Source organism: Cricetulus griseus, chromosome 5 (assembly GCF_003668045.3).
Source record: "Cricetulus griseus strain 17A/GY chromosome 5, alternate assembly CriGri-PICRH-1.0, whole genome shotgun sequence".
NCBI lineage: Eukaryota > Metazoa > Chordata > Mammalia > Rodentia > Cricetidae > Cricetulus > Cricetulus griseus.
Window position 1 is genome coordinate 23,085,557 of NC_048598.1, and position 23,465 is coordinate 23,109,021.

Here is a 23,465-nt window from a genome sequence, read left to right on the forward strand (position 1 = left end):
AGTCCCAACACTTCCCTACATCCCAGACCCACTTTCAGCTACTGGCTGTGCTCTCTGGAAGAGTGAGACACAAGCACTACAGGCTCACACACTAAGTTTCAGACTTTCTCACGCAATTTGCTCAAGGGAAACTGGAGAGCAGGAGGAGGGGGGAGGATTGCTAAATAAGTGCTACACATTCTTTTCCGCCAAAGGTCATCCCACTTTTTCTAATTTCTCAGATGTAAAAGAATGTATTTTCTTCTCGTTACCATAGAAACTGCTACTAACACAGAGAGTTCTTTCCTCCAAAAGTTTCTAGGTCAATTTTAATACATTTGGCTTCTCTTTTGGTGCCAGAATACTTAACTCCCATCTATTGCCTTATATGTTAGAAGAATACATATGTGTATATATTGCTTTAAATTTTAAAATTACATAGAGATATGGCAGCTATATGGATAGATAACAAGGCTGATGACTGCAGAAGCATGCCTTCCTGCCTTCTTTTGCTTCCTTCCTGCCCACCTCACCCTCCACTATGAGCCTAGCCACTCACACAGCGTGTAAGCATGGCCACTTGAGGTCTCCAAAACAGGAGCCGTGTGGGTGAGTTTGTAACATCTAGTTACAAACTAATTCTTTGGGTATTTTCAGACATTTGGAGATTTCAACTAATACGAATACAATATTTAAAGTCAAAAAATGTTTTTCATTATTCAATAAACAGTTCACTCAAATTTTTTGGGTGCTTAGCATTTCTAATTGAGAGAGTCAAAGGCTAACTTGGAGGTGTGAGAGCTGAATTTAAATGAATTCTCTTCAGATTGATTTTGCAAAGCATACTCTGTTCACTGTATCTCTTTTTAGAATGTCCAGCTAACACAAAGGTACTCTAAGAGGGAGATCTCAGTATGGTAAATAATGGACTTGCTTAAAAGCCAAGTGATGGCAGTCTTGTGGACAGCTTCCTACTTTTCACTAACTGAATTCAGAAATCATTAGAGGATGAGAATTAAAACAATAAAGAAAACCAGCCAAATCCCCCTGAAAGGGGACCCTTGCTTCTGTTTTTCTATTCATCCCAGTTAAAGAACAATCTATCACCTATTCTTTTCCCAGACTGTTTTTATGTTAAACAGGATTTTTTTCCTGTGACTCAGGTGGGCAGAAACTTGGTAGACAGACCTTCATTACAAAGCAGTCAGAAATAAGAAATGGGAGTGAAGGCCCTAAATGGACAATAGAGCCACACCCAAGTCAACACGAGCAAAAGAGTCAGCAACACAGTCTAGGGTCGCCTTTGGGTATCTTGGAGCAAAGCTTCTGTGAGGAAATGTGAGGTACTAGGGGGATGCTGTGTTCCTATAGAGGGTGTAACTCAACTGAAGGTTGATGGTTTGAAGCCGGATCAGATTACTACTTGATTAACTCCTTATAAAACTCAGAGCGCACAAAGCGGGGCAGCGAATCCTTCTCCATCAGGGCATGGATTCTTTTCTGGGCTAGGTCAAAACTTCTCGGGGAAGGGTCCACCAGGTTCTTCATGGTGATGCCTTTAGTGAAATGATCGATGTTCACCTGTGGGCCAAGAAACAGGGTCACTGAGTCAGCTTAGGCCTCAGGATTTGATGAGGATGCCAGAGTGGCAGAATTCTCACCATCGAGAGGCAAGGTAGAAGGGATATCATGCAAAGTAAGAAAGACCACTGCTGTTTCAGAAGCAGTGGGGCGAGGCAACTGACGCTGTAGTGAACACGTGACTTAGATTCAGAGTCACTGGGCATAATTAGCGTATGTTATTTCATCATTCAATGGCCTAAGAATATATACACACATTAAGTGGCTCAAGATCATCTCTCTGTTAAGTGTTTTAATCAGATGGATTTGAATACAGGTAAACTAATGCTTGATTTCACAGACTTTCTACCCATTAGATTTCCTCCCTTCTGATGACAGTGGAGAACAATTGGTGGCCAGGGACCCTTGGCATAGCTTTAGAACCAGTCTTTGTCGAAAACAAACCAGGAAGCAGCAATTTAGCCATAAAACAAACAGTGATGAACCAGTGCTTGATCTACTGTGTTGTTAGTCTGTACCAGGAGATTGAATCTGGGACCTGTCGCATGCTAACAAAGCACACTGCGATAGCACTGAATCTCCACACCCACATCTGCTTCTTGGAAGGACCAGCTAAGGATGCAACACAGCCACAGGAGTAAATATCTCACACTGCCTCCATAAGATTTATCAGATACACAAAAGAAAACAGGTGAGAGGACTCTTTCCCTTTACAAATCATCTGTAACAGACTACTCAAAGGACTCACTCAGTCGACACGCTTTCCTTCAAACCTTGCTGAGAATTCAACATGCACATTGGAGTCAAGAGAACCATTTGGGACTACAGGAACTGACCAGATAGACAGGTCTGGCTGTGGCCACCAAGGATTTTTCAACAAGCTTTCCAGTTTGGTTTCATTGATGGCAAAGATAAGCACAGACAGACTTCCCCAAAGCTTTCTTGAAACCTGAATATATCTGGTCTTCTGCAGTCGATTAGTGGCGTATTTGTTGGCTTCAAATACCTTTTGTGCCGGGCATTGGTGGCTCACGCCTTTAATACCAGCACTCGGGAGGCAGAGGCAGGCAGATCTCTGTGAGTTCGAGGCCAGCCTGGTCTCCAGAGTGAGTGCCAGGATAGGCTCCAAAACTACATAGAGAAACCCTGTCTCGAAAAACGAAAAAAAAAAAATACCTTTTGCACTGTTACCTTGTATTAAAAAAAAAATACCTTTTGCACTGTTACCTTGTATTATTTTGGTTCCGGTGAATGGAAGTTCTGTTGCCCCCCACAAAGGACAAATGTCAAAGGCTAGAGACTGGATTCACAGGCATCAATTAGTTGGCACATTCATGTGTTTTTTTCACATCTACTGTTTGTTTAATTCTCATAACTTTACATTTCAAAGGGATGAAACTAGATTCTACATTTCATCCCAAATCTAACATTGGCTTCCTTCTTACTTAAGGTTGGTTGCATGGTACTGAAGAGAGGCTCCAATAGGCATCAGTTACATAGTGATCTGTATAGCATTTAAGTCAAATGTGCTTGACCCTATCACACTGACCTTGTATTCAGTAGGTGCTTACTGGTACTTACAAGTGCAGTACTGTACTTACAAGTACAGTAGCTTTTAGCTCCAAATGTTGTGCCTGGGAAGCGTGCTGATCTGGCTCTTAGGTGGATGCACTCAGCTACCTGCCCCCCAGTACCAACCTCTTTAGGAGCCTCAGTCTGGATGAATTCTTCATAAATTTGCTTTGCCTTCTCCGCCATTTTGACTGGGGACTTGATCTTCTTGTAATCCTCACAGGCAACCCAGAACTCAAGGTTTTCCTCACTGAATTCAGACTTCAGGAAGCTTTTGAAGGTGGCACGCCCATCTAGGAAGTAAAAAGTATGCAGGGGGATTTCATTCATTGATTTGCCAAACTATGGCTAAATAACTCCATTTTGCTTCTAGTGCATTCCGCTATTGATTTAAAAATCTTCCAAATGGAAACGCACTTAATTCTCACCATATACCCAAAGAGCAGGAGCTGTAAGTGTCCTCTTTTGTAAATAAGGTCACAGAAGGCAAGTGACTGCTCCAAAATGTCCAGCCACTAAGTGCAGGGCTGGGACTTGAAGCCAGGCTATCTGATTCTGCAATTTCTCACGCAAGTGCCCATTATCCCAAGCCACTTTCTCAAGAGAAGCGTGATTCTGTTTCTTGGAAAAGGAACACTCCATTAGGAGTCCTAGTCCCTCCTGCACTTGAACTGAGAGAACAAAGATGCTAGAGATGATATGGAAAGATTCGACCACGCTGTCCATGCGTGCATGGACTCTTAGTTCATCCTCATCTGCCTTTATCCCTTCATTCAAATGGAGGCAGGCTGGGACTGAGATGCAGAGGCAACAGAGAACAGCTCTGCTTATCATCCACTCAGACAGTGAAGCAAGGGCTTCACCTCACTACCTTTTCCACAAGTGAATGCAGTATACATTCAGGTGACAAATGTTTATGACACCGAGGAGTCTCATCAATACTGATGACATTCAGGATACACATCAATTCCAAAGAAAAATTTTAGTTTTAGTAGTGAAAACTGAATTAAGAGCCTCATGGATACTACACGAGCTCTACCACAAAACTATATTCATGGATACTACACAAGCTCTACCATAAAACTATATTCCTAGCCCCAAAGAACATCTTGATTTGTTAAAAAAAAATAAGTAATATTTACGATGACTTTCAGGAACTATTATCATGTTTCCTCTTTTTACAGCTGAATTTTGAGTGAGGGCAATATATCACTTTGGTAAATAAAATACGCTTAGTTCTCTATCAGAGCTCAGAGATTCCAAGGAAAGTAGAAAGAAAAAAAATGAAGAGACTCATTGAACATCTATACAATAAAAACTGTTGAAGAGCAGAAACGGAGTCACATCAGGAGCCTAAGTTCAGTTCAGACTCAGGGGAGGTGAACAAAGGGACAGTTATTGTGTCCACCAGTTAATTTTAAGTCAGTGTTTAGATGACACCAAATGTAATAGAACAACAGTGAGTCTGTGAACAGTTGTGGCTGCTATTTGTGCACATATGATAATTCCTGGGCCCTATCCTTGCCTGCTTCCTTCCCTCCCTTCTAGTGCAAGCCTCCCAAATGGTAGATGGAGAGAGCTTAACAAGATGACTTAACAAAGTATAGGAGATAAATAAAGAAAAAGATATCCAAATGTAGGCTGTTCCCTTCATCTTGAAATAAGGAATGTGCATGTGTACACATGTGTCTATACATTAAACTATTTAAACCAAGATCCTAACTGTATCTATAAGCATTGAATTATGTTATTATGAAGGAAAATGAAGGAAGGAGAGGAAGCAACTTGCTCCAGAGATCCCCTGGCTCTGCCTTCTGAGTTTGGAATCACCGCTGGGTCATCACTCCCACTTGGTAGCTAGTTACATGGATTCTGGGGATCCAAATTCTGATCCTTTACATGACAAGGCAGCACTTAACTGCTGAGCAATCTTCTCAGTACATTTTTATCCCTCCCATGCTGTTGTTCATGGTCCTTCTCTGCAGCCACACTCAATTTGAAAGGAAAAGAATGGCCAGGCTGAAAATGAACTGGGATTAGGTTCAGTAGTGATTTCAGGACCCAAGAAAGACACTTGGCGATTTAATCCTTCCTCTGTCCTTCTAGGACACTATCATCGAACAATGCTAGGAACATCTGGGAACATGAGTAGACATGAACAACTATTCTTGTCTTTTCAACAGTTTTCTCTACCCATGTTTCTTCTTCTTACCCCCACTGTAGTTTCTACTGTGTTACTAATCATAATTTAGTGCTAACTGAAATTCAACATGAGCTATGCAATCAGCATATCCCTCCACGGGATCAAAGAACATGAACTTTAAAGGAAAGTAAATACCCCAATTTTGTTACTGCTACAGTATTGTGTGTCATAGGCAAGCTATCTAGCTCTCAAAATAATGGATTCTTTTCCCTGAAAAATAGAAATTGTTGTTGCACTTAAGAAATAAGAAAGAAATAAGACCCAGTTTTATCGTTGTCATGGCTAAACTTGTCTTTGATTTTTTAACAGATGTGTTGGATGCTCTCTATTGCAATGGAAAAAGTCTCAAGTCACCTTTTAGCTACCAGGAAATGGGGTCATATAAGCATCCATATAACCAGATCTCAGACTGCAGAGGACAAAGTATTTTCATGGAATGTGCTTGTGGCAACCTCTCAGTTCCACAGCCCCACAACCCTGCAACCCCACAGTCCTGCAACCCTGCAACCCCACAGGCCTGCAGCCCTGCAGCCCCACAGCCCCACAGCCTCATACATCATCAGACACTTGGAGTCACCCATTCTACTTCTATGTAAAATTTTGAGATCAATCCTTCCAAACTTTGTTATTTCAGACCTGAGGATTCATGTGATCTTAGCACTCAGTTCACAGCAGGAAATGAACTTGTGAACCAGCTTTCCATCTCAGAGACCCAGGGATACTGGTTCCATGTCTCTGGTGAATTCCACAATACTATTGCAAGGCTTTTTGTCAATGCATGCAATTTAAACCGAAACATATAAAACAGCATTATGCCCTACTTGTCTGGGAGCCATTTAAAGCTACTCTTTTCTCCCATCTAGCTTTTGAGCATCTAGGGATTCTCTTAGTAGACTCCTCCACAGTCACATCTAATCAACTTTACACACACTGTTTTTTTATTGGTCCTTTCCTTAGAGACTTTTTCTGTTGAATTCTCATCCACTCTGCATGTATCTTTTTTGAGTCAGAGTTGAAAAGATTCTAGGCCAAATATCTCTGTTCTACAAGGTACGCATATCTTTCTCACCCCACTTTTTTTTACCTGGGGACTTCATACTGTGGAACTCCAGCACACAACCTGAGAAAGCACTATGTTGCCTGTACGAGTCAGCACAGAGCCTCAAATTACCACTCAGCATACCCAGGCATCCCACTATTCAGGACTCTGATGCAATCCATCTGACGACTGGCCATAAGCATTCTGTGGGTTTGGTACCCATACATCATATGGCAGCCATACATTATAATCTCAGAGCTGGCCCTAATGAGTGATAACAATTTTTGACATTAGGCAAATCAAAGTAGCAGCTTTATATAAGGGGGAGGGGGACCACCTATAAAACCCCTTGAAGAATAAAAGGAACAGTAAATAAATCCTAGAATCTAAGCCAGATGGTTATAAACTATTGAAAACAAGAAGAGTACAAATAGTTCAGAGAAGATGGATTGGGGGAGGACACTGGAAGAGCATTGGTAATTTATAAAAAACATGGCATGATTTATAGGTTCAAAGCTTAGACTTTCAGACCCAAGATTGCTTAGTGGTGTCTTGACATACTTCATTAAGAAATAACACAGACAAGTCATTTAGCCAATTGGAACCTCTGTTGCTTTGTATGTTAAATGCAAATACTGATGAAACCTGCATGACAGGGCTGTGGCAAGGGACTAAATAATTCACACATGGCCTTTATATGCTGCCAAGCGTAATTTTCATGAAGTTCAGTACACATTGGATGTCTTCATCATTATTTATACCAAATTAGAAGTTACTATTTGTCACCTATATGTTGCCTCATCTGTGACATCATCTTTTTCCCACTGCCACCTGCTCACTCTTGAGGACTTTGTCAATGGAGGGGAGACATCACTTTCCTTTTTCTTCTCCCCCACAGCAAGTGCTGCTATCTGCTTGTTCAGCCATCTTTTCCATGAGATTGTTAATTATCTGAGTGTTCCTTATCTTCACTTCCCCTTTCCTACCTCCCTCCTCAATATATGCCCCTAATACTTAATAGTGGGTCTCAGTGAACTATGAAATCACCATATCTCTCCAACCCACAAGACCAAAGAGCATGAACTTAAAGGGAAAAGAAATAACCCAGTTTTGTTACTGTTACAGTATTGTGTGTCATAGCTACCTAGCTCTCTGAATAATGGATTCTTTTTCTGAAAAATAGAAATGGTTGCTGTACTTAAGTATCAAGATTATTGCAATCACTAAATAGAACAGTATATGCAAATTATTTCTTACTATATATATGTGTGTGTGTGAACAAGTCATACATGAAAATGAAAATATCTTTCATATTATTTTTCTTATTATCATTGTCATAAGTGAAAATGTGGCTGTCCATCAGTGAGGTAATGAGAATGATGAATCAGGACTCAGAATGAAGAAAACTGGAAGCAAAGAAGCCAAGACAGGCTGTGAAGATGAGAACCAAAGGATGAGCCTGAAGCCAGCTGCATTGTGCCCTGAGGGACAGTCCAGCCCATGGGGGTGTCTGAGGAAATGCTCTGACCTTTTACAACTCTTGGGAAAAGAGGACCCAAATAAAATGTGTGCTGCCATAGACTGGCTTTATCCCTGTTTGCTCTCAAAAATGCTCTTGTGGGAGAATCAGTGTCCCTGACGGTGCTAGGGTAGAATTATATAAGCTCCCATGTGCAATCTATTTTTGTTTTTAAAGATCAGCATACTTGTTATGTGCCCTATAGACCTGACAAATGAAAACAGATGTCTCCTGTTTTAGAATTGAAGGCAAAATTTATAAGAATGCGATGTAGTTTAAGAACAAAGCCAAAGACCTCAAATGATTAAAAATCATTTTTAGGTCCAGTGAGAAGGCTAGCTGGTGAAAGCATTGGCTGTGTCAACCTGATGAGTTGTGTTCCAGAAACCTCAGTGAAAAGAGAGAGCTAACGCCTGAAAGGTGCCCTCAGGTCTCCCCACACATGTGCACACATGCATGTGCACACACGCACACACACACACACACACACACACACACACACACACACACACTACCCTCATGCACGCATTACTAACACATAAAATACTTTAAAAATGAATTTGAGTACGTAGATCCTTGCTAATGAGAAAAGATTGAACAACAGCTTGTCTAGAGTTTATTTCTACCACAGAAAATTTTGATTTAATGAATGCATGGGTAATTCCATCAACTCTGAAAGGCAATGGCCTATATTAACACAAAGAATTCCAAATGTTCATTATGAATCAGCAAAAATGCTACCCCTAACCCTTTCAGTGTGTGTGTGTGTGTGTGTGTGTGTGTTTGGTTTTGCTATTTTTTTTTTAAGGCAAAATCTTATTCTGTAGTTCAGATGGGTCCAGATCTTACCATGTGTCCAAAGCTAGCCTTAAAACACACAGAAATTCTATTGTCTCAGATGCCCAACTGCTTGAATTACAGGTATAAGCCACCATGTCCAACTTTAAAGGTTTAAATTTCTCAAGTCAAGCATGCAGAAAGGGATCATTATGTTTTCAGTAGTACATTTTTCAAGTATCTGCCTTTCTTACTTGTTTTACATCAATAACAGCTAATACCAGCTATTTCTGAATATGGATTCTTAGCTTCAGCAGATTCAAAAAATTATATGTTGTAAGAGGCATTGAACAGCCATAGCTTGATTTGCAGTTATCCGTGAAGCATAGTGGCAGATATGCAGGTAACAGGCCATGTATTGCTTTTCTAGGATGCGGCTGCTGAAATGTCTAGATGCTGGCATAGAACTGTTTGGGAATACCTGTACTTCTATGTTTCCTCCTCAGGAATGACTGGAGATTAAAAGAGCAGAGACAGAACAGAAAGAAAGACATGGAGAAAGAGGAGTCACAGAAAGAATTAGAAAGAAGAGACAGTGAAAGAAATATAATGGAGAAGTGATGGACAGACAGTAATTACAGGCAGGCTATCTTATCTGTTGGGTCTTTCATACCCATAACTTAAGCCCTTTATTGGGAGCTAGTTTGAATGGAGAGGTATCACGTTTAAGGAAGGTGTTGTCTAAAATAGTTACTGAATGCTTTTCCATATATGCTTGGAAGAAATTATACATATATATGAGCAAATGCATAGATACAAGCATAATTTCTTCTCTGAGAAGTAGAAAACATTACTGTGAAATCCTCAGATCTCAAATTCATATCAAGACATTCATCTCTTTGTAATTGTAAAGACTTTGGCTCCTCAACAATGTTAAGGGGTTAATGTTACCTACTTCTGGATTAGCTCCCACCCTAGATTTTTTTTTTGTTTTAGTAGCCCCTTGTCCCCTTAAAATCAAAATGTGTGAGTGAAATTGCAAATGGACACATTGATATTTATCTTCCCCCTTAAGAATTCTGAAAACAGTTCTTCTAACTTTTGTTTTTTTATAACAGCAGTGAATATACCTATCTAGGCTACTTAACATTCATAATTTATCAGCTCACCATGTCAAAATTCGATTGGCCCCAAAATTACTAGAGTAAGATGAATCGGTAAATAAATACAAAAATTTTTGTTCTACATGGCTGTTCTACATTCATGAAGTTTATAGGTCCCAAGAAACAAACTCAACTAACTTGCTCATTCATTCAAAAAAAAAAAATGAACACCACCTTGTATGTGTCAGGCCATGATGAAGGAAGGTGCTTTGTGTCTGCTCCCAGTTTGACCCTGATGAGAATCATATGGACTTACAGTTGTTGTGGAGAAGTTTGTCCAGGGAATGGCGCCACTGCAGGGCCTCATCCAGCGAGGGCCTAAATCAATGATAAGGACAGAGAAGGGTGACGGTGTAAGAAGGAATTTAACCACAGGCATGACAATGACTGTACTTTGTCATAACCACCAATTGTCTTCTCCCATCAGAATGTACCAAGGTGAGCTGCTGTTGTCTGAGGGAAAACAGCGGACTTTGTCTTCCTGAGTTCACAGTGCTTGTACCCTTGACTCACTATATTTGGTCTTTATCATCCAATTAAAGCAGACTGGCAAAACATTCATAATGAGATGAAGTTGATGAAGTGTTTCTTCCCCAAGGTCTTAGATTGTTTAGTGACTGTTCAGGACAATCCAGAAGCATTCATGTTTCTGGTTTTTGTGAAATAATACCTTTGGGAATTTAAATCATTGACATTAGCAACTGATTTCAGTGAGACAATTTTCAATCTGTGTTTTCTTTCCCAGGCATATGCATCCTCATTTTTATCTCTATAAGGAATCTGAGACCGGCCCAGTGTTGTTGTGACCACCCCCTAACCTCTCTTTGTAGGGCATGTGTGAATGAAGTCCTGATTTTATCTTAGTTTTTTAAATGTGTCTTCTCTCTTTTAAAGACAAGCAATAAAACCAGGGAAAATAAATCTTGTGAAATAAACTTAGATGGGTTCTGCTTTCCTTACTGGACACATAAATAGCAGACCAAAAGCACAAAATTTCTCACAAATGTATTTCTAACAATTGGACTACCATCCCTTTCCCCTTGGTTACTACATACAAAGCAGCAGAAAAGAGGAGAAATGGCATCAACAGGCCTTACAAATATGCACCCATATCTTTTCCATTCATTTCAATGGTAACCACAGTTACGGTCAATAACACCCTTTGGCTACTCTATGTTGCTTAATACCAAACACCTATATTATAGACAGAATTTTTTATATTATATTATATATAGGAATAACATGTATATCCTTCTGTATATACATGTTCACAATGTGTTCAGTACTTTACACATAGCAGACAACTGTCAAGTCCAGATGTTCTCAGGACCAAGAGCCCATTATACAACTAACTCAGAGCAAAGGGTAGGCCTGGTTCACTCTCTGAGCCTCCTGATTTTATAAATATTCTCATAAAATGAAATAGCTTTTACGGCCCTTGTTCTTTGGTTAGCATTAAAGCACACAGGAAGAGACAATGCCATGAGCAGGTGCCCTGGACTTAAACATGTTACCAGATGCAATTTGTCCCAAATGGTCTCATTATAAAGCCAGTAATGGTCAATAGCAGCAGCACATCACAGCCAAGATTAAATTCCTGAAAGGGACATGTGCCCAGCCTGCTTGGGGGTGAAATTAGTCCAAATTGATTTGAGGGCGTAGTTGAGCAGGACAGATCCCCCCACGGCATGTAGCCCAGTGTTCTGATTACCAGTCTAGGAGGTAACAGGTTCATCCTGTCCTGATTCTCAGAATTTGCCAGGCCTCATTAAGGGTGACTTCTTTGGAAACAAGATAGATGCAGATCTAAATGGCCAATGAGCATCCTGGTCAGCAAGGCCATTGCTGACCACGGAGGGTGAGCACAGAGTCCCCTCTCCCTGTGTGGGTGTGAGTGACAGGGAGGAAGCTAGCTCAGATGAAAGACAAGGTAAACATTTATAGAAGTGATTGACTATGTGTTTTATAATGCCCAGTGCAAACACCACCTGATTCAGGAAGTGACCACATCGGTTTGGAAATGACAGCTTTTTTCCATTTTAGCTGTGTTTCACTTTCTGGATAGTTCATAGGCTAGTAGCACACACAACCTCGGCAAATGTCGTGTACCATTCCTAGAGAACTTTCCTATTTTTCCTATGCCCACAGCATCAGTCTGAAGTAATAAGTGAGGTTGGCTGCAAAGACCAAAGATATGTGTTCAATTTGGGGCCTGAATGTGGACATCAAACTGTGGCAAGTGACTCACCTATAGTTTCCATCTGTTGGCCATTGGATAAAGACTCAGTCCATGTTCATGGACTTGACGGTTCATGAGCAAAATAAACTGTGTAGGAATCTTTTAATAAACAGGTGCCAAATTGATAGGTTACCAAAGTCTGGCTTAGTTTACCCAGAGTCAGCCTTGTTGAAAGCCACAGATGACTCACTGTTTAGATTTGAATGAACAGAGCCGTAAGTCATTGCTACACCTGCTGGCAATACTGGCCAATATTAGCCCTGGAGAAGAATTTAACTCAGGAGCACCAATGGTTGGATTTTGTAGGTGTGGTTTCCTCTTGGTTTTGGTTATCTACACAGTGTCTCGTAAATACTCGATTATCCTTAATCATGTCTTCCCATGCCCTTGTTTTTGACAAAGAAAACAAACCTTGAGTTCATTGATGTCATTTATGAGAGCCTGCTATGCTCTTCCTCCCTGTTCTCTAGAGCACACACAGGCTCAAGTCCATGCCTATTTACTGAGCCCTTACCCTATGGCCAATGGTACTCTTGGCATAATGAATAAGTTACATACTTCTGAAATTCCTGTTCTTTATATCTATAAAATTGTACTTATTTCCTTTCAAGGCTCACTCTGCAGTTAACCAGGTTAACTTTTCAGGAACACACAGGATCATGGGCTGTGACTTTTGTCATAAGCCAGGGTTCTTCGGACTAGTTAACTTGTGGAGGCAATACTGGGATTTTAAAGTGGTCAACACATTAAGATCAATGCATTCAGTTAAAAATTGATAAAAGATGTCAAGGAGGGACATTTAGAATATAAAAACCTACTTGAAAGAGCGTCTGTCCCTGACATTTTGTAATTCAGCATATTACAAGCCATAATGTTATTACAAACTCAATGTATGTGGCTTACAAGTTCTGGTTATTCTTCATTCTGAGGACCTGCAGCAGAGCTTTTGGGAATTCAGAGGGTGGGAAGAGCAGGAATGGGAGAGGGAGGACACAGGACCAAAAGAGTTCTGATAGAGAGGAAGCCATGGCAAAACAAGTCAACTCTGCAGAGAGTTCAAACACCCAGGAGCAATACCTTCAAAAGGAATGGAAGACTTACAGAGCGGATGAAAGTCTGCAAGCCTCAGCCAATGAAAGCAAAGAGAAAGAAAGGCACAGGACCAAAAGGATGAGAGAGAGATTTATTTCTAGCATGAATAATACTTGTTTTCTCCTAATGGAAGAAGACCCAGGACCAATTTTTGAACATTAAAATGATAAGAGAAGCTGGGGTTTGGTATAAGACTAAGAAAAGCTTATTTTCTGCTCTTTTCCAGGGACTCATTTTTTTTAAATCAGAAGAGAAGTTAAAATATATTAAAAAATAGAAAGTACTTCCTCCAAGCAATTGCCCAAAGAAAATGAGAGAAGCTAAAAATACATACCTTCCATCAAGAGATTTATTTATTTTCCTCAGAAAATGTGGGTTTAAAAAAACACAGAGAAATATGTAAGTGAAGAAATGAGTTTGGCTGAGCTCATGAAGAGCAAGGTCATTCCCTGAAGGTAAAAGCACAGAAATTTACCCAATGTAAAGAGGTAAAAATAGAGCATGCGTGTTTGCAAGGAGCACTTGTTCATTTTGAGGGTTGAAAGCAGCAGTCACACACAGTATTCCCTGGGGATGGGAAGGGTTGTTCTTTTTCTCAAAAACAAATATTTTTGTAGAAGGGAGGGAATGGAAGACAAGGAGAGTAAATATGACAATAAATACCATCCCCGAGTTTTCTCCAACCATTTCTCCCTTGAATACCTAAGAGCCAAGTAGTTCAAGCGTCTGTGTGGCATTCTAGAGATGAGATGGAAAGCAGGAAATAGAGAGCTACATGTGAAATGTTAATCCCAACAGATCAATAATTACCCCATTGGTTGCTGCAAAATAGACCTTTTGACCTGCTGGCTATGCAAGGTGGTTCTTGCTGCCCACTAGTCCAGGAAGCCTGCTGCTTCACATGGAATTAGTTTCTCCTTTTTAAATGTAGAAAATTCAATTATGCCTCACTTCCGGTTTGTGAACACTTTGAAGTAATAAAAGGAGGAAAATGGAAATATCCACTTAGGATGATGGAAAATGACTTTAAAACAGAATAACCCAGTTCTGTATCTCCCAGCCAATCAACTATATTAAATTGAAGGTCATTTGGACAAAGGATGAGTTGGCCAATTTATACAAATATTAAATTAAAAAAGAGAAGTGGAAGTTAAAAGGGACGCCTGTACTTTCCCCACACATCTATGATCTTGAAGCTTTTAGGTAGCAGAATGAAGGAGTTGGCATCCTTTTGACTGTCTGGCGTCCCTTCATCATTTCCATGGGTACCTCTGCTATAAAGGGAAAATTGAGTGCATCTGTCTAGACAGTAAGGGTCTAGGGAGCTAATGAAAGATGATGGACAGGGGTGATGGTATGGATGGTGTTACTGAGTCAAAGTAGGTGGATTCATGGGTATAGCCTCTTGACTTTTTGTAATCATACCTTCCTGCCATGACTACACTGATGGAAGGGTCGGGGTGGGGACGATGTACACAGCTGAAATTGAGAGACAGAGGACTGTAAAATCCCTATCAGAAACATGATTTTTATGAGTGGGAAAAGAATGCTTGGTGTGCATTAAGTGGGAACAGCTAGGCAAGTGTTCACCCCTCCCTGAAGTTGCAGCTTTTCTGTTGGACCTTGAAGAGAACCTTGTATATTCAAGAAGAAGCCATCGAGTCCTAGTGTCTGTCTTTTCGTCAGCATGATGTTGCTCACATCTCCCTCTCAAGGAAAAGGCCTTGGCTATTACTTCCTGGTGAGTGTGCAGGACTCATAATTAATTGGATCAGGGTTACTTGACCCAAGCCAATAAATTATCAGATGTTTTGACCTTACAGTCAATAACTGAGTGGCTAGTGCCATTTTATAAAATACAATTCATCTTTCCAAAGAAGAGGCAAGGCTCTGTTTCTTTTAATTCTGCAAGTATTTAATGTTTAATTTAATATATATGGTCTATATATACACAAAGTGTTAAAAATTCACTATTTATGAACCGACTCTCTGGGGACTCAAATGATCTTCAGTGAGCAGTTGAGAGGTTTGTCCTACAGATGAATGACAGTGCTATACACTTGAAAAACAACAATCGTCTGAAGGAAAATGTGAGGAATCCATATTCATGACTCACTTGTGAGACTTGGCTGGCTTCTCCGGCTTCTCATTATATGGAATGACAAGGTCAACAGCAGAGTCTGGCTTCTGGAGAAGAATTCCCAACTTGATCTTGATCTCCTTGGCCCTGAAAGGATAGATGTCAGGGAACAAGAATGACATATGAGCACACAAATCTAAAACAGTGATTGCTTTCTGCATCAGAGAAAGAAAAATGGAAAGAACCTCATTTGCTTCTTTTATTCCTGTTGCAATAAAAGGAACTTCAAGGTAGAACGTAGGACACCCGAGTTCCAACAATAGTGTTTGGAAGACACCAATTAATTTGCACTATGTCCAATCTTAATTGTTCTAGTCATATTTTCTAATTTCCATATGGTAGGTAATATAGTCTTGTTCCCATTCTACAGAGGAGAAAACTGAATGACAGGAAGTTTAAATATCTCAATACAGCCCAGTCAAGTATATGGTGAAACCCAAGCAGTCTGTCTCTAGAATTCTCAAGTGAATTACTAACTGAACTGTCTAGCTGTCTCCTGAAGGCTCTGGCTTTAACCTTCAACTAGATGCATTACTTTTAAACAACTGTGATTTTATTTTTACTGCCAGATCTCTGTCTCCTTTCTATAACATGATAGAGTAAAGCTAGATGTCTTTGTAAGCCATTTCCAATCCTAAAATTAAACTATTTTTTGTTTAATTGTTCTAAAAATCCTCGATCACTGTCCTATTGTACTGTTGTAGTGTCCTCCTTGCAGCAGCCTTCATAGAGGAGAGCAATTTTCAGTGGACAGACTAGGGATTTAATAGTCCTTTAACTTCAGTGTTTTAGTGAGCAGATATGGTCAGAATTCTGGATAGTCTTCTATGATTTTCATCTAGTTTTAAAGCCAATCTTTGAAGAAAATCTTCATTGTTCTATACTTTAAACAGACCATGGAAACTGTATACACATCTATCATCTATCTGTTTATGTATGTATTTATATTGTGTGTGTGCATGCATGCATGCGTGCATGCGTGCATATGTGTGTGTGTGTGTGTGTGTGTGTGTGTGTGTGTGTGTGTGTGTGTGTGTATGTGTGTGTTCACATTTACCACGACACATCTATGGAGGTCAGAAGACAACTTTTAGGTGTTAGGTGTCTCCTGACACTTTGTTTCAGGCAAGGTCTTCCATTTCTTTTACTCCGAGTGCTCTGATCAAAATGCTCTTGGAGATTCCAGGTAATTCTCCAGTTTCCACCTCCCATCTCATCATGGGAGTGCCAGGTTACAGCTGTGATCCACAGCATCAGGCTTGTTGTGTTTTCCAGGGATGGAACTCAGGCTATCAGGCTGTGTTGAAAGTACATTTACCAGCAGAGCCATCTCGACAGCTTTACAATCCTAATTTCAAATATGAATTCCCAGGACACCCCAGACCTGTCTTCCTTCGTCACGGTGGCACTCCACATGCACTTTAACATAGGGTTTATTGGGTTACCATACTGCATTATGGTTATTGATCTGGGCCTGTTTTCCAAGCTCCATAGAAGAACCCTTAAAGGAAGAAGTTGAGTCTTAAATGCCATTTAATCCTTGCACCTGGTACAGTTGCTTGGCAACCTAGCAAATATTCAATAGTATTTGTCATGGTGAGCTAAAATTATCTTGATTTTGTTTCTTACCAATCTATTACCATTTGTCTCCAAGTCAGTGCCAATCATAAGCAAAGCCTCAAAGAGCTATGATTTTGATAGTGCAAACATACTTTAGTTTGTGCATAGATATGGCAAAGAGGTGAAGTACATGGCCAAGGTTAATAATTATGTATATTAAAGTCAAAGTTAAAAAAGCCCCCTCTTGTAACTTACAAACCTCACAAATATACAAAAATATGATGTTGAAGCTGACTTAGAAATAGTTAACTCTGTGGTATCTTTTCATTTATATTTCTTTTGGCTTCCATTCTTTCTCTAGAAGATTCTCAGTGAGTGCGCAAAGCCAGTTCCAGCACTCTGTAACATCCAGTAGAGCTCAGAGGAACAAAGCATCACAGTAGAAACTGAAAATGTTCTGATGGGGGTGTTATACAACACATCGAGTAAGGTAAGTCTCCCTTGATTCCAGGCTCTACAAGTTATCTAAATTATCTGATGCCAAGTTTTTCTGGCTTGGAAGTTGGGGCTGATGAAACGGTAAGTTCTGAGACTTTTGTGATGATTAAATGTGCTAACATGTGTGAGTCACTAAGCACAGCATTTTGAATATGATTCTACTTCTGTGACATTAGCTTTAACTGAATACTCATTTTCAACCAGGTTTATCCCATGTTTCCTACCTATAAGAACCAAATAGAAGGGTCAAAAAAAAACCTATGTATGTTATTTTTAAATCATGAAAGCATTCTCAAATATTCTAGCTCTGGAAGTAAGACTATCCATATAATATTATCTGGAACAAAATTATTATTGGGAGTTGATTGGGAAATGTATGCAGCACTTGTGACTGTCCCCTGCTGGTCAATATGTAGCATTATGGGGCAGTCACAAGTGCACACTCCAGGATGAAGAGAGTCATCTGCATCATGGCCTTCTCGTGTCTCTTCCTTCGTGAACATAAGGAGAACTGTTACCAACATCGGCCCTGACATCCACACACGACATAACACTAGTGATAAGCTCTCATGTTTGGGTTTTTTATTATTATTATTGTTTTGCTGATCCTTTAGAATTTAGGATTACTCCTCTTCCTCTCCCTCCTCCACTTCTATTTCTTTGACTTTTTCTCCTTTGCTCCATCTGAGCCACACACTTTTGTAAAAGGCAGAAAGATGCTGGATTATAAACCTTCATGCATGAGTAATAGTCGTGCATTATAGGGTAGTTAGAACAAATGCATCAGGCATTTTTAAAATATTCATTCATGCATGCATTCATGCATTCATTTGTCTGTCTTACTAATTCACAAGTTGATTATGTTTGCTATCAGGTAGCACGTAATAAACAAACAAACACCCACAGGCCTTGGTCTTTGCTTTCCAGTTGCCTAGAGCCTATTGAGGTCTTACACTGGGCTTTCTAGAAGGGAGCAGACCATGCAGAGGAAGTCCCAGTTCCTTTTAGGGTGAGTCCAGGGGACTTCTCAGAGGAAGCAGAGGTAGAGTGGGAGAATGGTCAGTTATCACCCAAATTAATGAGACCTTTTGCATTTCTCACAAGTCTGCTAACATTGATCTTGCAGGGCAGAGAGAAAGCCATGTGAATGATGGACTGCTTGCTTGTGAAGTGTGATGTAGAGAGATCAGAATGCTGTATTAGATGAGGCCATCTTGTCTCCCTCTTCCCGGTGGAAGGATGACAAGGGACTGCCATGCTGCATCTAGCTTGTAGCGTATGTGACATGAGCACAAGAAAGAGTAAAAGCTAAAGAGAAGGCTCTCCGGAAGCACTCCCAAAACCCCAAAATATCTTATCTACATCATTGGTTCAGCGGGTTTAGCCTTTTGTGTGTGGAGTGACCTAGAGAAGAAGTACTGTTGACAACATCACATAGCAAACATAATCTTTAAAAAATCACCTTTTGAGGCTGGAAATGAACCTCAGTTCGTTGAATGTTTACCTACCATGTGAGAAGCCCTGGGTTTCACCATCAGAGCTGCGTAAACTGGGTGTGGTGGCAAAGGTCTATAATCCCACCACTTAGGAGGCAAAGGCAGGTAGATGAGAAATATAGGATTACTCTTGGCTACATAGCAACTCGGATATGATATACGATACTCACAATATCTACACACGTGTATGTTTGAGTGTGTGTTCCCCTTCTCGGAGCTGAAAGTTGTTCCTTTTGTTGTCTTGGGAATGCAAGAAAGGAGGAACAGTGTGCTTTGGAAAGCACTGTTTGGGAAGCACTGCATTGCTGGCTTAGTACACAGGCTGAAGGAGAGGGCATTGGAAAGTAAGTGGGAAGTCAACTGACCTAATTATTCATTTGCAGCCATGCAGTAAAGAATGAATGTTATTGCATTTATGCTCATCAAGCAGTAATTGTTTCAAGTTGACAAATGATAAAGTTCCAACCACTCTGAATACTTGGTATCTTACAAAAACAAAACAAAGCAAACAAAAAATATCCTGGAGTTGCTACTCTGCTAGAGAGTTCCTGGAAAATGGCTTTACCCTCGCTTGCCTTCCCGTCTCAAATTAACAGGAAAACCAAATAAGCTTCAACTTGCTGAATTAGTCTCCCCTATAAAGATAAACTTGAGTGCATCTGACATCCATTGGATTTCAGAAGCATCTCTATCTGGGAAAGAAAACTTTCTAATTTATTTACCATGTTAGCCACAATCTCTAGGTTTCTTTGCACACTAGACATTTTTCCTTGGTTAAATTACATTAATGCCGATTAACAAGAAATGATTTGTATCTCCTCTGGTCTTCCTTCCCCCTCTTTTTGTTATCCTTTTGTGGTACAAGGGAAAAAAAAACCCTTGTTTTGAAGTAAAATCAATTGGAAATGCCTGGCTGAGAGTTTAATTAGAGGCTCAGAGGAGGGTAGTTCTGGAGATGAGTCACACTAAGCTGCAACCGTCTGAATAGTGATAGCCTGTGCAAGGCTAAATCTGCCCCCATGTGGGTATACTGGCCAGAGGAGTGGGATTCCACAGGCTGTAGACCACCTTAGTCCTTCCTGCTAGTCATTGCACTGGTGCAAGCTGTAACCTTCAGATGTGTTTGTATGCAAGGCCAGCACCAGGACTCATTACAAACAGAAGCACCGCAGCCTCTTTAGAAATATAACTATATTCAAGATTTGATTGACAGCCTATAGAGAGGTTCGGCTTCTAGATGTTTCAAGGATTAAGATGATGTTTCTGGTCCTGGTGATGTTTGGAACAACTCCAATAGGCACCATTGTACACCATGCAAACTATGTCGTAGATGTTTGTTCCATCACTGAAAAATGTGGATGGGATGCAAGTGAAAAGTCTATGTGCTTTCTTGCTTCCTAAAACAAAAGAAGCAATAAATACCCATGGAAATGCACACACACACACACACACACACACACACACACACACACACACACACACACATCCCCCAATGTTTGTTAGCCAGCATCTTCAGCTGCGCCCCACCAACTCCCTGACATCTTCTGAATATGACGTCTAATTTGGTTGACTGGAGAGACTTGAAGCCACAAGTTCAGTTTCTACCTTTAAAGTAACTGGAGTTAGAGACGTATGAGGCTGAAGATGAAGCGTGGTGAGTGCCTGCCTAGCATGTGGTGAGGGCCTGCGTAGATTTCCAGCACTAAAAATAAAAACAAGAAAGAAAAGAAAATGGAAAGTGAGGAGAAAACAGGCAAGCAAGGCTTAAGTGGAACATACATTCAGTTATTCATATCACTTACATAGGGTATATTTTAATGAGAAGAGACAGCTGAAAATAATGCAAGACTACACCTTGCTATGTTAAAGAGACAGAGGGACCGTCAAGACTCCTGTGCTTGTAACACATACATAAAGAAAGACACTCAGTAGGAAGCTTGGGATGTGTAGAGCAGCATTTTCCAAACAGGTTTCCAAAAAGGCTTGATCTATTATTATTGGATGGTTAAACTCAATGCAACCCAAATCTGTGTTGCAGATGCCCCCTGCTGGCCACAAGAGACATGAGCTACAGCGGCTGTAGAAAGAACCCTGGAGCTGGCTAAGAAAACCCTATACAGGCTGCTTTCCACAAAGGTGAAAAACTATATGCTTCTTGCTCCTAAAAAAGCAATAAATACCCATGGAAATTCATGAACGAACACACACACACACACACACACACAGAGTTCTTCTGAACATGACTGCTTTAAATCATGATTGACCTTCAAGGCTTTGGATACAGCAGGGCTGAGCCATTTGTATGGAGAAAGACTATCACTCTGGCACCTACTACTTCCATCTGGCTAAAACGAAACCACCCATTCCTTTTGTTTCAGCCATCTAATGCAGTGTGGTACATTAAAATACATACCTAACTTCTTACCTGATTCTCATAATTTATATTTGGTACCTTAGACAAATGACCCTAGAGTTAGTTTGCATAAAATAACCCTCAGTGATGGAAGTGGTAGAAAGGTAAAGAAAGACAGCAAGAAATATTCAGTGCCATTGCTGTTACGGAACTCAGATGTGGCTCCAGCAATGACAGCTGCTTCCCAAGGCTCACGTGATTAACTACATTATACAACATTCTCAGCTATAAGATGGTTGAAAAACTGGAATTGACAATGCCAGCTGTCAAATATGGCATATTTATAGAAAACGCATTTATCTCTTACGTCCTTCAAGCTCTGGTTATGTTCCACCATTTCCCGTCAGACTTAACAACAACTATTGCCATTTTTGTGTGTGCCCAAACTGTTCTCACTCAGATGCTCTCAACGGCAAATGCAACAAAGCAGTAGGGAGGGGCTCAATAGATATATCACTCACTTTGCAAGCATGAAGAATACAAAAACTAGGTTTTAAAAACTGTCAGGAACTCCGGCATTGACTTACCATCCCAATTTGGGACAGCGGGAGACAAATAGTTTCTTGAGTACTCACTGGCCAGCCAGACTAGCCTACTTTATGAATTACAGGCCAGGGAGAGGACTCTATGTCAAAAAATAAAATAAAACCCCTGAGGGATGGCAGCCTAGGTTGTCCTCTGGCCTCTATACAAATGTACACACACACACACACACACACACACACACACACACACACACACGTGCACGCATAATCAATAGGACACTTGTTCAAATAAGCTAACTTTTTCATAAGACTAAGGCCAAATGCAGTTTCTTCTCACTTGTTTACTTAACAGACTAGCAAGCAGTATCTTTGCTGTGTGCCTGTCCCAGGCCACACACTACTACTTGTTTGGAAGTCTCCTGTGGAGTAAAAGGCAAAACCAAAAGAGTTAGAAACAACGGAACCTATTAGCCCATTACATTTTTAGCTGCCTCCAATTGCTACAATGTGAGATGGGTGCAGGTCACTGGGTATTTGCTCTAGTCAGATATTCACTTCTCTGTGGTGATCTGCAAGCTTGTTTAGAAAATTCAGCTCCTGTGGGGCCACCAATAACTGTCCCTGCTGATCTGATCAAGATCCATGTTTGGTACAAATAACAGTCTCTCTCTAGTCACAAGAGTGAGGCTCAGATTTGGACTGGGGAGCCTATTGTAGTGCCCACTGTCCATGTTAAAGTGAATTTGTAAAGGTGCAACTGATGTTCACTCCTAGAGATGGCACCTGTGGCTTGATCCCTGCTTAGCCCCAGATCCAGTCACTGTCTCTGAGGTTTTGGTCGTCTAATATCAACCACAAGGGCATAAGAATCTCAACTCTCTGATCCTATTGTGGGTCAACGAATCTTTCATACAAGGCACAAGCAGAACACAAACAACTGGGACTTTGTTGATATTATGGAATAAATTATATAAACAGTTTACATCAGCTTATTAAGTGTTTGCTCAAAAAGAATGTGTTCAGTTTGGTTTCGTTGTAGGTACAGTGATCTTGCTTTCATACACCGATCACGAAGCCATTGAGAAACAGCCACCCATAACTAACCATTAACATAAATGGTTACCTACTGAAAATAACCTAGAATTGGTCTTGAATAGATCATCTTATTCTCCAGTAGCCACTTACGATCTGAGTGAACTTACAAAAGCTGGGCCTTAACAACATGATCTGTAAAATGAGGATAAAATAGGAAATGGGATAAGAAGTTTCTATGAGGAGTGCAAGTGACAATGATAGTAAAGGCTGGTCCAGGCCTGGCACATAAGCAGGATGCTGTATATGTCAGCTACTGTTATTATCACCATGGCAACCACGGCCATCACCCATCTACACCATCACCATTTGTACTTATCTAACATCTGTACCACCCGGTGCTAGTTCTAGCTCCTAACATTCCTTTGACTTGGGGACTTGTGAGCCTGAGCTTTTGAAAAAGTGGGACATGATGGAGGGCTGTATTCTGCTTCAGTAACTCTTCTCCATAAATCATTGAGGAGACACTACAGCTTCTTCCTGATAATATTGAAAAAATGTTTGAGATACAGAAAGAAACAGAAAAGTCGAGGGAGAGGAGGGAGGGGGAAGTAGGGGGTAAGGAAGGAAGAAAGGAAGGGAGGAAGGGGAGAAAGAGACTCCCCTGGACAAAGGGC

The 23,465-nt window shown here is 40.5% G+C and overlaps 1 protein-coding gene across 1 annotated transcript; it reads right to left on the reverse strand.

The window, feature by feature from the left end:
* Positions 1-1,058: 1,058 nt before the first annotated feature.
* Rgs5 (regulator of G protein signaling 5) lies at positions 1,059-21,608 on the reverse strand. The gene is made up of 6 exons (XM_035445811.1): positions 21,579-21,608; positions 16,750-16,805; positions 15,281-15,391; positions 10,090-10,151; positions 3,259-3,425; positions 1,059-1,560 (listed from the first exon to the last, which is right to left on the reverse strand). The coding sequence occupies exons 1-6, from the start codon at positions 21,606-21,608 to the stop codon at positions 1,399-1,401; spliced, it is 588 nt and encodes a 195-aa protein (XP_035301702.1). The 3' UTR covers positions 1,059-1,398.
* Positions 21,609-23,465: the final 1,857 nt, after the last annotated feature.